Raw genomic sequence first — 15386 nt, forward strand, 5'->3', positions numbered from 1 at the left:
GTCCTGGGGTGCCCAGTCCCCTTGGTATAGCAGGCTACCCCAACTTCACAACATGCTCTCCCCACAGGGTCCAGCAACGGCAATACGAAAAGCTACTCAGGAGGTTCTGCAGTGCAGTCAGGTTGGGACACAATGTTAGGCCAATTGTAACACACCTCTCCCCACAATCCCCCCACCGTGGGCACCCACCTCTGGGCACAGCTACTTCTCTGCTAGGAAGTGGTGGTGGTGGTGGTGGTGGGGGAAGGCAGAGGATGAGAGAGAGAATGAAGAGGGGAGAAGAGAAGCAGGCAGGAGGAGGAAGGTGAGGGGCATGTTACCTTCTTCCTTGGAGTCAGAATTTGACTGAGTGACCCTATAGGGCAGTGAAGACCAGCCACAGAGGGTTTCCCAGGCTATAATCTTTACTGGGAGTCCTGGTGTGGCGCTGTGGGCTAATGAGTCAGGCTGTAAAGTTGTTAGAGTTGTAAGGTTGGCAGTTCAAGCTCACCAGCTGCTCCTTCTATGGGTCAGAACTGACTCAATGGCACGTAACGACAACAACCATCTTTCAGATCTTTTCTGTGGAGCCTCTGGATACATTTAACTGCTGGCCTTTGTGCCACCAGGACAGAGGCTGGGAAACTAGAAAAAGGAGGAAGGGAGGGAGGCGGGCAAAAGGAAAGGCAGGAAGGGGAGGGCGGAGAGTGCGCTCAGAAGGAGAATCTGAACTTCAGAGCTGGAGTCTTGGGGGGCGGTTCTTCTCTAGACCCCAGCACCCAGGATCCCTCATCAGTCACCCAGACAACAGTTAGGGTGCAGCCAGGACTCCCAAGCCACTCTCCCACCGGCAGCAGGCCCTGTGGGTGTGGTTTTAGCCAAGCCCCAGAGTGAAGCATTCAGGGGAAACTCAGGATGTGAATGTGTGAGACTGGAGCTGAGAGTGTGCCCACCCCAAGGCTGCCGGGGGCACGGTGTGGGAGTAATGGGCAGCTGGTATGAGTAACCAGCCAGAGCAGAGGTAGGAGATTTGAGGGTATTTATTTGAAGTGCGAGGTCAGTAGTTCAAGCTCACCAGCTGCTCCTAGGAAACCCTATACAGGATATCTATGGGTTGGAACTGACTCAATGGCACTAAACAACAACAACAACATGGTGCTGTAAGATCAGCACGGACTGCGAACCACAAGGTTGGCCTTTCAAACCTACCAGCTACTCATTGGAAACCCTATACAAGGTCACTCTGAGTCACAACTGACTCAAGGGCTCTTACAACAAACCAACTCTAATCCTGGGTGGTTTGCCAGTGAGAGGAGGTCTCTATGTGAGACCCCTCCCCTATACCTCTGTACCAGAGAGTCAAGCTCAACCTTGACTCCTGCAGGGGAGGGAGAAGCTTTTTGCTAAGGAAGGACTGAGAAGGGCCCAGAAGAATCAAAATTTGGTCAGGGCCATGGAAAATTGAGTTCCTGTATACAGTGATGCTACCCTGAGCCAGTCCCGAAAGGGCTGCAGGTGCCCCTCCCTACATCCCCAGCCCCACAACCCTCCAAGGAACTCTCTGTGCCCCAGCCTGTGAGGATGGTTGTAAGAGACCAAAATGGAGTGGCTGACCCAGGACTCTCGGCCCAATCCCCACAAAGTGCCCCCTGGTGATGGGCAGGGGGCTTTCCCCTGAGGATCCCCCAAAGTAGGCTGGAAAAACAAGCCTGGCATAGAGTCTTCACCAGCACTGGGGAGACGCTGCTGCTCAGAAAGACAGGAACCCTAAGAGCTCAGGGCCCAGTGCCATGGGAACCAGGAGACATGCCTACAGAAACAAGCCACAGATGTCCCGGGCTGGGGAGTGGGGCTGGGGGATAGTGTGGAGGTGGGACGCTCTGGTGCCTTGGGACATTTAAGAGTCATTTAAGTTCCAACACTTGTGAACTTGTTCCATTGTCCCACACTTTATATGGATATAACTTAAAGGCTTTTCAGGGTTATCCTGTAAGGACAGCAGTCTTGCTCGTCAACACAGTAAAGTGGTCTATGTGTGTAGGGGGCATCCTAAAGAGATGGCATCCGATATGTGTCCATAAAGAGGTAACCTGACCAATGGTCTCACAGCAGACATGTCTCAATGGCAGAGCCTGAGGCCCAGGGTCCAAGCCTGTCCTCGTGGGCCTGCCGGCCAAGCATGAGAGAGGGCAGGTGGTAACGTCAGACCTCCACCTCACCTTCGCCCTCATCTTCACTGGCACAGCCCTTGGGTGCTACTCGGCCCTGGAAGGCCCTGGTCTCCAGGTACTCGGCCTTGATGCGTTCCAGCTGCCGCAGCTCAGCCTCCAACCGCTCCCGGTGGACCATCCGCAGCTGCCTCAGCTGCTTCATCCGAAAGGGGTTCATGTCGTTGAAGGCTATATTCATCAGCTTCCTGGAGGAAGGACAATCAGCAGGAGCAGTGTCCCACCCAGGTGGGCTCAACCACCCTTCCAGACACCGCATTTATTCCTCCCATGTGGTTGAGGACCCTCAGACCCGCCCTCAGGAAGTCCCCTTCCAGAGGAGTAACAGTGAGAAAAAAAGACTATTTCCACCCAGGGGTATATGAACTGAGGGGGAAGTTCGGGGCTATCTAAGATGGGGAGAAGAGTACCTAACCCAAGAAGGAAGGGCTGCTCAGAGCAGGCTTCCTGGAGGTAGCATGTGAACTAAGTTTTGAGGAATGAAGAGGATTTAGCCAGGAAGAGAAGATCCCGTTGGTGGGGGGAATGGCGAAGGGGCAAGGGACATTTAAGTAGAAAATACTGTAAGGGCAAAAACCTAGAGATGGGAGTTGTTCTAGGAAAAAAAATGGTTCTGTTTGGCAGCATCATGGGGCATTAAGTGTTAGGGGTGGGGAATGGTGGGCCACGAACAAAACTGCACAAGGCCACCTATGCTGTGTTAGGGGGCAGCTGACCACTAAAGATTTCAAAGTTGTAATTGGTAATCAGTACTGCTGTGTGTTCTGGGGGTGCATGGGTGGTGGGTGTGGTGGAGGATCAGGGGGTGTGTGGATGAGTGGGTGTGGTGGGGGATCCGGGCAGTGAAGTTGCAGGTGGATTCTCACCGGCTGTTGAAAATGGTCTTGGTGAAGAAGCGCAGATACTGGTAGATTTCCAGGCCGTCCTGAAGCCTCAGAATCTCCTCCTCATTGTACTTGAAAATGGCTAAGGCATAGCGGAACACCACCTGGGGAGTAAACTGGAGCTCAGGAGGGCCTTGGGGGCCAGGGCAGGCAAGCAGCAGCCTGGGAGAACGACAACCACAGAACCGGGCAGGCCTGCACTGATAGGTATCTGGGGATATGGACGTGAGTCCCAGGGCTATCCTCACTTGTCTGTCCGTGATCCTGGGTGAGGTGTTGGCCCTGTGGGACCTAATGGGAACAGCACTCCCACTGACAAGGACTTTGGAAGGAATCTGTTGAAATGGTGCATCTGACATGTCCCGCACACTGCAATGTGCAGTACGAGGCTACAATGGGGAAACGGGATGCAGGGAGGGGCCTGTCCAGGGTCAGGGGCAGAGCCCGGGTGACTGGAGGGGACCGGATGGAACAGCAGTGTGACTCTGATCAGGCCACAGGGAAAGGGTCCTGGCTTGAGGGGGCCACCACTGGAGCCAGCACCACCATTCCCCTCAGGGGAGCAGAGCACTCCGCCACCCTAACAGGTGAGCTCTGCCTTCCATCCTCCAGGGGCAGCACCCACCTTTGTCCCCTCATACAGGAAGGCATCCCAGACCCGGAGGAATATGTCACTGATGAGACTGTCCACAAAGACCACGAGGAACCAGTTAAAGGTGATGAGGGAGAGGTCCACATGGTGCTGCCCCAGGTGGGCCATCAGCTTGGGCATCTTCTCTGAGAGGAGGTCCTGGAGCACTCGCTGGTCCACCTGAAGGCAGCAAGAGGGCCCGTCACCTGCCACCCCAGGGAAGGACTGCCTCTTTCCCATGTGTCCTTTCACTTCAGCAGACACACAACCCTGGAGCTGCCCTGCCCAGCAAGCACTGGGCTTTTGGACAAGCCGGATCCCAGCCTGGCTGGGGGACAGACGCACTGCGCTCCCACACAGACGAGAGACCACCTGCGCTGGGGCTGTGGGCCAGCATGCTTCCAGTGGAGCTCCTCACGGTCAGCAGAAGCTCAGGGGCTGGCCTGACCCTCCTGGGAGTGGAAAGTGGAGAAACTGGTCTTGAGCTCAAAGGCCCTAGGGGACATGGGAACTTTGTTCCTGCTTTTCTACACCCTGTCTGGGTCTGGCACACCAGGAGTACTGAAGATGCTAGGGATAAGTGGTCATTAGGGTCTTCCTAAAGCAGGACATTGCTGGACAATGGCTGCCGGGGCCTTTCTGTGTGGCCACTGTCCTTGTCTCACCTGACCTGCGGACCCCTCCCCCCTCCCAGAACTGGCTCCAAGTCATGCTTCTCTTGTGGTTTTCCCCCTACTTTTGACAATCCGTTTGTTTCCTCTCGTTCTTCTTTTGCTAGAATTGCTCTAAGGCCTCTCCTCCCATGTAAGTCCTCATCCAAGCTTTACCCATAGCTGTGGCAGTGCCCAGATCAGACCCAGGTAAGCCACTGAGGCTAAGATGCCAACTGAGGGTTTCTAGATGAATTAATGCCAGTCTGAGTTTTACTCCAAGATACGCTGAGGAGGGGCACTGAGTGGGAGGAGAGCTGAAATAAGACTGGCCAGGTGTTGAGAGTTACTAATACTAGATGACAGGTACACGGAGGTTAATTATACAGGAAACCTGCGAGAGCTGGAACAGGAGGCAATGGCCCATTTTTTCCCTGGAGTCTCGCAAGTCTTCTGCCTTTGACAAGATGCAGTCTTTACACTTTTTTGTTGTTCTGTGTTTGTGGGAAATATTTGAGTTTGCCTTCTCTGGAAGGTTTTTGTGTTACGCCGGTTCCAGTCTTCGCAGGTCTCACTGTAGTACTTTCTCCATTTCTTGTAAAAATGAAAGTAAAAAAGCACATTGATGGTACAACACACTTCCATCTCAAAGATGTCAAACTAGAAAGAAGAAAAAGAGGTGGCCAGGTGACCTAGCTGTGAGCAATGAGGAGTGAGGGGAAATTGCTGCATGGCAGAGAGCTGTTTGAGCAAGCGCCAGCTTGGTTGGCATGTGCTTCCTGCCTTTCACCTTCTGCTCTTCCTGGCCTAAACCACGGCCACAGTGCTGGAGGGGTGCAGCTATCCTGTGACCATGAGGTGAGGGGCATGAAGATGACAGGCCAGAGATTGGAGACAGAGCTAGAAGCAGCCTGGCCCGGGAGGGCCTCAGCCTTGTCACTGTCTGAGAAACACCATCCTACGGAAACCACGGTTAGATGGGTTTCCCTTTCCGTGCAGTCGTACACAGTTCTTTCCCGACTTCAAAGTATTGACCTGCAGCCCCGAACCTCTCTCCTCAGCTCCCCCTACATGTAGGGCCCCCAGAAGGATGGCCCAGCCTCCACCGAAGTGGGACAGGAGAGGATGAGTAGGGAGTAGTGACTTCCTTAGGTTCAGGAAGGGAAGAAGTCCCTTTCAAGTGGTTTTCTGTGAAGCAGAGGCCCTGACTTGTGACAGTGGGTGGAGGGAGCAGAGATGGGAGATTTGACATGTTCTCACTCTATACCTCTCAACAAGCCTGTGAAACAGCAGGATTCCTGTGCACAAGCAGACAAGCCGGGGGTGCCGAGAGGTGACGTGATGTCACTTGCTAAGGTCATAGAACCACTTAGGGTGGGGCTCTGAACCAGTTCTGCCTGACTCCAGGGCTGGCTTGTGCTCAGAGAGCGGTCACAGAGGTAAAGAGATGGGGAGGCACCTGTGCTTCACAGGAGACAGTGGTGGGTGTGCATAAAAAGGTATCAACACCTGCCACCCTCCTGGTCTCATCTCCCACCTACACGGGCTCTGCTTTGAAATCTGTGAGTGGCAAACAGCAAGTGACACTGGATTTCCTTCTCTCTGGCCTGGAAACCACCTGTTTCTAATTACACAGGGTCATCACGGGAACCCAGGTAGTCCCAGGTTAGGAACAAGATCTGTTCCTAACTGGACCTTTAAGAATTTGTAGGTGAGTTGGAACAAGTGCATTCAGTTTTCAGTTAGCCCTACTTTAGTGCAAGAAAAGTTTCAAAGTCTTTTCCATAATTTAAAAGCTGCCCATGCAGTAGGTAAGGGGGATTGAGTAGGGGTTGGCTCAATCATTTCAAAGTGAGGGCGAATTTCTGTGACACTGAAGGGCAAGTAGGGGTTGTCCACACATCGACCAATCATAACTTGGGGACTGCCTATAACAGCTGTTGATCCCAAGGGCAGGACCCCAACAATTCTAAAGGCCATCAGCTCAGCAGAACCTCCCAGCAATCCCATGGAAGTGACTGGCCCATTTTCAGAAAGGAATAGTGAGGCTTTCCTGCTGCTCAGCATCACCTGAGAGGCTGTCAGCGTCTTGCTGTAGTAATCGGCCGGCAGGATGGTCTCCACGATGGCCACCAGGCACCAGAAGGCGCTCTCCTCCTCCTCCAGGATCAGCAGAGCAATGGCCGCCAGCCTGAGGGGGAACAAAGAGGTCGGCAGTGAGCAGATGGGGGGAGGTAGACATCTTCGTGGCGAGGACTACTGAGGGGACTCCCAGAGCCTCAATTTCTTAACTGTAAAATGGGGATCCTTTCAGAGCAAGGACTTTGCTGTTGTTGTTGTTGTTGTTATGTGCCGTGGAGTCGGTTCTGACTCATAGCGACTCTGTACAGGGTTTCTGAGGCTGTAAATCTTTACAGAAGCAGGAAGCCTCATCTTTTTCCCACAGAACGGCTGGTAGTTTCAAATTGCTGACCTTGAGATTAGCAGTCACGTTGGAGAGGTGTGAATCCTGGTTCTGGTGCCTCTTTGCTGGGTAATCTTGGGCAGGTTTCTTAACCTCTCTAAGCCGTGGTTGTGGTGGTTGTGTACTGTCAAACCAATTTCGATTCAGTCACCCTGTATGGGGTTTCCAAGGCTGTACATATTTATAGGAGCAGAAAGCCTTGTCTTTCTCCCTTGGAACAGCTGGTAGATATGAGCTTCTGACCTTAACAGTTAGCGGCCCAGCCTGAGGTTCTTCATAACAATCACTGTTGTGAGAATGAACTGAGTGAACACTGTCCAATGCCCAGCACAGGGCCTGGCACACAGCGAGCTCTTTATAAGTGTTAGCTATCTTCAGCTTAGGATTCAATGTCTTCCATGGACTACTGGCCTCAAGATGCTGGATGAACACAAGGTCGCATGTTCAAACATGCTTGGGGAACACTGCACACTCTGGTCCCTCATAGAGGCTGAGGATGCACATTATCTGAATAAAGCCTCTATGAGATCCTGTGGGAAGACCCCCGTGATCCAGTGGGGCCCCTTTCATGCATCACACCATGAGGTCCAAATGAGCCAGGGCCCTCAGACACACTCAGGGACCATATTGAAGCCTCGGTCTTCCTGTGAACTGAAAGAACATCTGAAAAGCACATGTCCAGGTATTTATACTTCCCTGGAATCTTACTAGATTGGATTCAGAACCTCTAACCTCTTCTGAGATTCAGATTTCCTTCAAGAACAGGGTTGATTTCAAAGAGAATAAAGCTACCTCTTCTCCCTTCCAAGTACACTGGCTTTGGCTCACAGATTTGTACAAATCCTCCAAATGGGTGGAGAGGAGGCATAGCCACAGGTTCCTAGGAAATTGGAGGCTCTACCCTTAGGAGTGGGGGGTAGGGGCAGCAATGCTAAGATCCCCCAGCCACCACTCCCTCTGTCCAGACCCAGGGCAGACATAACTAACTGATCATGGCGCTTTCCCACCACTCCCTCTGTCCAGGCCCAGGCAGACATAACTAACTGATCACGGGGCACTTGTCCACTGAGTGAGTCCAGAGGCAGCCTCTGAAACTCTCTCTAGGCAGGGTTACAGGCATCTGCTTCCTACTGCTCTCCTTGGGCTTCACAAACTCCTTACTGCATGGGCTCAGAAGGCAAAGGACTTGCTAAGGTAAACACAGTCAGTTGATGGCAGAGTGAAAATACAGCTAGGATTCCAAAGTCCAGCCTGGGGCCCTCTTCACTTCTCCCTAATTCCTCCATTCCATGGAAGGCTAAGGCTGTGCTCAGCCCAGGAGTCAGCAGCCAACATCCGTTTAGACTCCACACTCAGAAGGCCAGTGATCTGAGGCTACTGTGCCATTTGCTCTAAGGTAAGTCACTTAACCAATGCACCAAATCTATTCTAGGCCTCTGTGCTGCCCCTGGATTCCAGCTAAGGCATGCTGGCCCAAGCAGGCCTGCCGAGGAGACCCTTGAGACAGGCACACCATGAGTCAGGAGGGAACGGACAATCTACATTTACAGCACTCCACTTACATGATGGGGTTTCAAAAAGTTTATGAGAAAATTCTATTATCTTTCGACTCTTGTTTTTCCATGAGCTTTTTGAAGTCCCTTCATATCAAGGGAGTCAGAAAATATTTTCAGAGGGCTATGGCTTTAACATTTTTTTCTTCTAAATCTTTCACTAAATCTCTGGGAACTCTATTATAAAGAGCCTGGATTTGTTGCCTTAGAAACCAGAGTCTGTCCTTGAGGCACCAGAGGCAGTTCTAACAGCCACCACTAGATGGCAAAACCCATAAAGGACTGTATGAGGGTCTCACAGGATTGGGTAAGAAAGAGCCTTCTAAAGGGTGCAGTGCCCACAGTTGAATGGACTCTATTGCAAAGTCCTGGTGTGGCACTGTAGGATAAGCACTGGACTGCTAACCACAAGGTCAGTGGTTCAAATCTACCAGTTGCTCCTTGGAAACCCTATACAGAATTGCTGAATCAGAACCGACTCAACGGCACATTACAAATTATTTTCTATTGAAAACAATAGTATGTTTACCGAGGTCCCAATTATCTTTGCATGTCAAGTTGAAATAAAAACAGCATTCAGAGGCAGTATGAAGAAGCACCCTGTGGGTGCCCTCACTCTCTTGGTCACGACTGTGGACCTGCGAGCCTGCGGCCAGTGTGTGGCCTCTCTCCACACAGTAGCTTCTTTCCTATCAAGTTTCTCTCAAGTCCCCCTCCTGCTACAGGATTGTTTTCTACCTTTCAGCACAGATCGGAGACAAAAGCACCGCAGCCCATATGGTTACTAGATTGGATTCCTGACCTCTATCCTCTTGGAGGTATCAGATGAGGTCATGTCTGATCCAGAGAACCCTCAGCACTCCCTGTACTAGAGTCCCCATTCAGGAGGGTCAGACGGTATGGCCCCTTGTCCACCCTCCATGTGTGGTGTGGCGCTAGGCAGGTCCCTTCGTCTCTTGGGCCTTCTCTTGCCTCACGGGTACAACAGGAGCATGGAGACCCACCTCACTGAGTTCATGAGGGTTAGGTGAGGCCAAGTATTAGTTGCTACCTGATTTTGTCCAGGAATTGTAAAAATTATTATTCATCTTAATCTTATAGCTTCCAGTTCCCTTCAAAGCTATTATTGAAGAGGCTTTGCCACTTTCTTCTCTTTTTGATTTTACCATGTTCAAACAGGAGAAATGTAGAAAGGTTTTTGCTCAGCTGTTGAATGAATGGATGAGTGAATGGATAAACTTCCGCAGACATCAACAGCAGCAAACATTTACATGAGCATAAGATCAGAACATATTTTCCAAGGAAGCATTCTTGTTGGACTTTAACTTTTAGTCCTAGTCATTGTATGCTCAGTTTCATTCAGTTTTAGGTTGGAAAATAAAGTATCAAAAATATCTACCTTTGGGAACCAATCACATTTGCATAGGAACACTCGGAACATTTATTATGTGTTAAATAAATGCCACATACTGCCTACTCTAAGAAAAAAAGCAGAATGGCTTATGTAAATTTGGTTTGAGTAAGTGCACACCCATTTAAAACACCTATTTAAAGAGAGTCAAAGTTTTCTTGGGAAAACATTTGAGATTATGTAACCACTAGCACCTCTCCAAGGACTCTAGAGGGGGTGCACCTACGAAACTGGTGACCCTGGCCCACTCCATCCTGATCTTCTGGCCCCAGCTGATTGGACCAGAAGTAGAAAACTAACTCATGCTGGGCCAATCAGATTCCTTCCCTGGGGAATTTAGAACTGGGATGTATAGAACTAGACCCAAAAGACTGAGGTTCCATTCTGACAGCCTCCATGGGCACTAGGTGTCCAAGGAATGAGTGGGCAGAGAGACTGGTCTGCAGGAAGCGGACAAGGAGGACGAGGGAGACTCGGTGAGCAAGCAGCCTTGGGGAGGGGTATACGAGCTCCTGTGGAGAGAGGAGCTGCCTCTCTGCCTCCACTGGGCCCCAGCTCTTTTGATCTTCTTTGCCTGGCTTCTGTGAGAGTCCCTTGTTCTAAGACTCCTCTGAATGGGTCTCTCTTCCTTTAGTGACAATATGTGAGCAGGGTTATACACGGTATGTGAGTGGCACTTCCCGGAACACAAACCAAAGGAGAGGACATGGGACTTGGAGTCCATGAGCTCTGGGTCCATCTCTGCCTTGACCTCTCTGGGTTCTCAGGGATGATCCAATGAGAGATGTGGAGTGTGTGCTTGGTAAGGGTAAGGCCATGCTTACCTGTTCAGACCCTGGCAGTAGCCGATGGTGGGATTCTGCCAGGAAAAGGCCAGTAGCACCCGGCGGAGCTTGTCAGGGAAGTTGGAGGTGGGGCAGCTGAAGTGTTTGTTGTTGGGGAAGGTACGGTTCAGGTCCAGCTCGATCTGACGGGCAGCAGGGTGCTCACAGGCCTGGCGCTGGTTCAGGAGCTTCTGATAGTGGCCAGGGACCTGCAAGTGCTGCACCCGGAGCTGGACAAGCCACCTCCAGACACGTGGCCGGTGCTCTCGGGGCACACCCGCCCGCAGCAGCTGCTTGAGTTCAGCTGAGGGGGCCAGCTCCCCCAGGGCAGCCCAGCGTTCTCGCAATGGCCGCTCCTCCTGGGCCAGCAGGTGGTGGGAGCGGACCTCCAGCACCTGGACCTTGGCCAGCAGCTTCAGGTCTTCTACCTCGTAGTCAGGCACCGCCAGGAAGCCGTACTCATCATATTCGCTGCCAGAAAAAGCTCACGTTAGTTAGCAAGGCCTCGCCAGGCCCTTCCCCAGACAAGGGGCACTGGGGGGTGAGGCCTCAAAGCCCACAAAACCTGGCTTCTGCCCTGTCTGTGCTGCAGGTTAGCCATGTAGCTCTGAGCAGGTCTCTTCAGTTCTCGGATTCCTGTGGTAAACTGCTGGGGGCCTAGACAGCCTCTGGTGGACAGTGGGTACAGATACAGAGCATCCTTCTAGACGCCATGCAGCCTGAGGCCTGAGAAGTGCTGTACAACTCTTACAAAACCTTACCTGCGGCAGCCAGTAAGCCCAGGGATGGATGGGAAACCAATGACAATGGGACCCTACCAATGACAAGCGGATACAGGAGCATGGGGGACTAGTTCTAGATGGCCTTCCATTTAGTTGACACTTATTAGCAGTCTAGTGCTTAACCTACAACACCCCAGGGCTCCTAAGGAGACCACCCTCTGGACTGCTAACCACAAAGTTGGCAGTTCAAACCTACTAGCCACACTCCAGGTGAAAGATGAGGCTTTCTGATCCTGTGAGGATTTCCAGCCTCAGAAATCCTCAGTCTGTGGGTCACTAAGAGTTGGAACTGACAAGATGGTACTGGGTTTTTGTGTTTTGGGTGTGCTCATTTAATTCCAATGACTCTGCTAACAGGGGTCATACATAGCCCACACTCTATAGGCTGAGAGGTCACTTTATAGGCAATGTGACTTGTCCAAGGTCACACAGTGAGAGAGCTGAGTCTGGCTGCAGAGCTTGGGCTCCTGTCACTGGGAAGTCAATGACCCCAGTCTCCAGAGGCCTTGCCCTCCTGTCACAGCCCTTCTGCTGTAGCAAACAGCCAGGGCTTGGTTCCCCTGCCCTGTCTCTGATGAACATCCCTGGGAAGCAGCCGGGGCAATGGAGGAAGAAGACCATGTCCTGCCGTACTAGTGCGCTCTGTGGCCTTGGGCAAGGGGTCACTTTCTCCAAGTCAGCTGTCAAACAGGGTTCCTGCTGGCCACACACACAGCAGGCATCAGTCAGAGGAGCTAAAGGAATGCAGAGCCGCCAGCCGTGCTCACCTGATGGGGCTCAGTCCGACGCTGTCAGCCACGGCCTCGCTGGCCTCCCACTGAAGCGCCTCCTGGATGAGCTGGCGCAGCAGCTCTGGACACTTGCTGGCCTCCTCCCCTAGGGTCTCCTGCAGCCTCTGCAGCCCTGCCAGGTACTTGCTTTCCACCTGGCAAGTCTTGGCTTGGAGGTAGGCACACTGCAGGAGGGGAGAGTGGGCTGGTCACACCATCTGGTCCAAACCTTCGTGGTTTCGTAAGGATATGGGTCTACACTTGAGGGGCTCAGAGCAAGGCCGAAGGAAGGGGTCCAGGCAAGAGAGGACCAGGCCTTTTGGTTGGTTGATGATGCATGGAGGGGATTGTAACCATGGCAATGAAATGATATACAACAGAATGAATGTAAAACTAATGTTCTCCCATGTAAACTATCATATAATTCACAATAAAACATTTAAAAAAAAAAAAAGAGAGGACCAGGTCCGGATTGGAGCTGGGCTCAGAAGAGGGGGAAGGGGCAGGGACACAGGCTCTTGTATGACTGGCAGTCCTGCCCTGGTTCAGCCACCTGCTAGCTGTGTGACCTGTTGTCAAGGTACTTAACCTCTCTGTACTTGACTTCCTCCCTGGTAATGCAGAGTCTAGCTCAGAGCTGGTGAGGATCAGATGAGTTCATGTATATAAAGTCTTTGCCAATGCTGGCCCAAGATAGGTCTGCTGAGCAGTGCCCTGGATGGACTCACGCCAGTGGACACTGCTCTCGTGCTCTCTGCTGCCACCACATGGGCTCTTCCCACACGGCACTGTCTCCCACCTTGTGGCCTTCCTGTACGTGGTACCCTGGGTGGGGGCCCTCTCTACCTACTCCTACTTGCCTTGGATTTTTGGGTCTTAGTCTTAGTTATACAAGCTGGGTGGTGCTGGGCAAGTCAGGGAGCTCTCTCCTTGATTCCTTCTGTTAGATGATGAGTAAAAACCTGTTTCCTAGTGTCGCTGGCGCCCCTGGGCTGCCCTGGCTCCCTGGGTGATGGCCAAGGCTGCAGGCTTGCGGCCCACTCAGCTGGGGCACCATCTGTAAACACTGACTGAGCACAAGCTGACCACCTCGTGCCCACCTGCACGTCCCTCCTTTGCCAGAGCTGCTGCCTGTGTGCCATCCCCTATACCCTCCTCAGGGACTCCTGCCACAGCTCCAATAATCTCCCCACTTCCAGTCCCACCTGTTCAAGCCCACCCTCCATGGAGCAGACACAGCAGGTTTTTCAAACCAAAGTCCCACTGAGGACTTCCCAGGCCCCCGCCACTCTGTTTACCTGGAGAACACTAACTCATCTTCAAGACTCAGCTCAGAAGGCACCTCTTGACTTCCCTCCCTCCCTGAAGACCCCCAAGAATCCTGTGTATCTGACTCCCTCACTAGTCTGTGGTCTCCCAAGACAGGCACTGAGTTTATTCACTTCAATGTCCCTACACCACAGTGGCCCAGTGATACTGCTGGGCGGGCACCACAGTCAGCCAGACCACAGGGAACTGGAGAAGACCTGGCACAGGCCCTCCTCATGAAGGGCAGCAGACAGGGAGTGAGGGACACTCAGACAGGATGGGCACCTTCGTCAGGAGGTTCTTCTCCTTCTCAGCCACTTTTCTCCAGATCTTTGTCACCTGATGGATCTCGGCATTGAGGAAGCGGTTCTGGGTCCGGTATGCTTCTATGTCATCCTGGCGAGAAGACCGAAAAGCATTCTGAGTTGCACCATAAATATTTCCCTGGTCCCTCAAAGCATCTACTAACATTTCCTTTCTTGAGCCATTTCTAGTTGTGACAATAGAAAAGGAACGCTGGGGGGGAAATTATCCATAATTCCCTATTCGAAACTTGATCCTAGTGTAATGTGGCAGGGAGAACATTAAGCTGAGTGTTCAAGTTCTGGCTCTGACATCCTGCCTGGGAGGCCTCAGAAGGTCACTGCCCTGCTCTGACCCTCAATTTCCTTATCTACAAGAGGGGCAAATACCAACTACCCCACAGGAAAGTTGGGAGATTAAATGAGGTGTGATAACTTTAAATACAGGAACTAACAAATAACAAGTGCTCAAGTAGTGTTTTTTTTTTTTTAAAACATACAATTGTTGTTGTAAGGTTCCAACTCACAGCCAAACAGAACAAAGCACTGCCCAGTCCCTACAGTAGCCTCACAATCGTTGCTACACTTGAGTCCATCACTGCTGCCACTGTACCGATTTACCTCATTGAGGGGCTTCCCGTTTTTCCTGGACCCACCACTTTACCAAGCATGTTGTCCATTTACAGGAACTGGTCCTTCTTGATACTATGTCCAAAGTATGAGAGACAAAGTCTCCCCATCCTGGCTTCTAAGGAGCATTCTGGCTGTACTTCTTCCAAGACAGACTATTTGTTCTTCTAGCAGTTCATGGTACTTTCAATATCCTCCAACACTATAATTCAAATGCATCAGTTCTTCCACAGGCTTCTTTATTCATTGTCCAAGGAACACACAGGACACATTTACAGTTATACAGAACAATTTAGGGTGGATGTTTTTTCACTCAGTCCTTTGGTAATACTTTTCTGTGTTGCTGCTTAAGCTGCCCAATAATCATTTGTAACGCCTGATGGTTATCTCACTGGGTGAATATAGCTTTGTTTTTTGTATCCTACTTTATTGTATTTATGGTGAAAGTTTACACAGAAAATTAGGTTCCTATTTAACGATTTCTATACATATTGTTTCCTGATGCACACCTTTCCTGATTTTTAAACCAGTCAGTATTTACTTTTCTGTTTGAATGGCTGCCTGTTGGTCTATGTACAGGTTCCACATGAGCACAATGAAATGTTCTGGAATTCTCATTCTTTGCAATGTTATCCAGAGTTTGCTATGAATGCCTTTGGATAAGCAAAAACCATAGGTAAACATCTTTCTGGTATTCTCTGCTTTCATTCAAGATCCAGCTGAGTTCAGCAATGATAGTTCATTCCACATCCTTTTCTGAATCCTGCTTGAATGTCTGTCAGTTAGTTCTAAGTCAATGTACGGCTGCAACCATTTTCACATTATCTTCAGCAAAATTTTAGTTGCATCAGATATTGATACTGTTTGATAAATTATGCATTCTGTCGGATTACCTTTCTTTGAAATGGTCATGAATATAGATCTCTTCCAGGCACATTTCCTGGCAAAGATGAGTGAGCCATCAGTGCTG

The 15386-nt window shown here is 51.1% G+C and overlaps 1 protein-coding gene across 1 annotated transcript in view; it reads right to left on the reverse strand.

Annotated features, from left to right (window-relative positions):
- Positions 1-550: 550 nt before the first annotated feature.
- TBC1D2 (TBC1 domain family, member 2) overlaps positions 551-15386 on the reverse strand; it is a 64672-nt gene continuing 49836 nt past the window's right edge. Inside the window, exons 7-14 of the mRNA XM_006863191.1 lie at positions 13770-13880; positions 12174-12361; positions 10625-11095; positions 6443-6563; positions 3717-3902; positions 3074-3195; positions 2199-2395; positions 551-624 (exon numbers count right to left, since the gene is read on the reverse strand). Of these exons, the coding sequence (XP_006863253.1) occupies positions 551-624; positions 2199-2395; positions 3074-3195; positions 3717-3902; positions 6443-6563; positions 10625-11095; positions 12174-12361; positions 13770-13880 (1470 nt within the window). The remainder of the gene's footprint in view (positions 625-2198; positions 2396-3073; positions 3196-3716; positions 3903-6442; positions 6564-10624; positions 11096-12173; positions 12362-13769; positions 13881-15386) is intronic.

This window comes from Chrysochloris asiatica, unplaced genomic scaffold, assembly GCF_000296735.1.
Source record: "Chrysochloris asiatica unplaced genomic scaffold, ChrAsi1.0 scaffold00053, whole genome shotgun sequence".
Lineage (NCBI taxonomy): Eukaryota > Metazoa > Chordata > Mammalia > Afrosoricida > Chrysochloridae > Chrysochloris > Chrysochloris asiatica.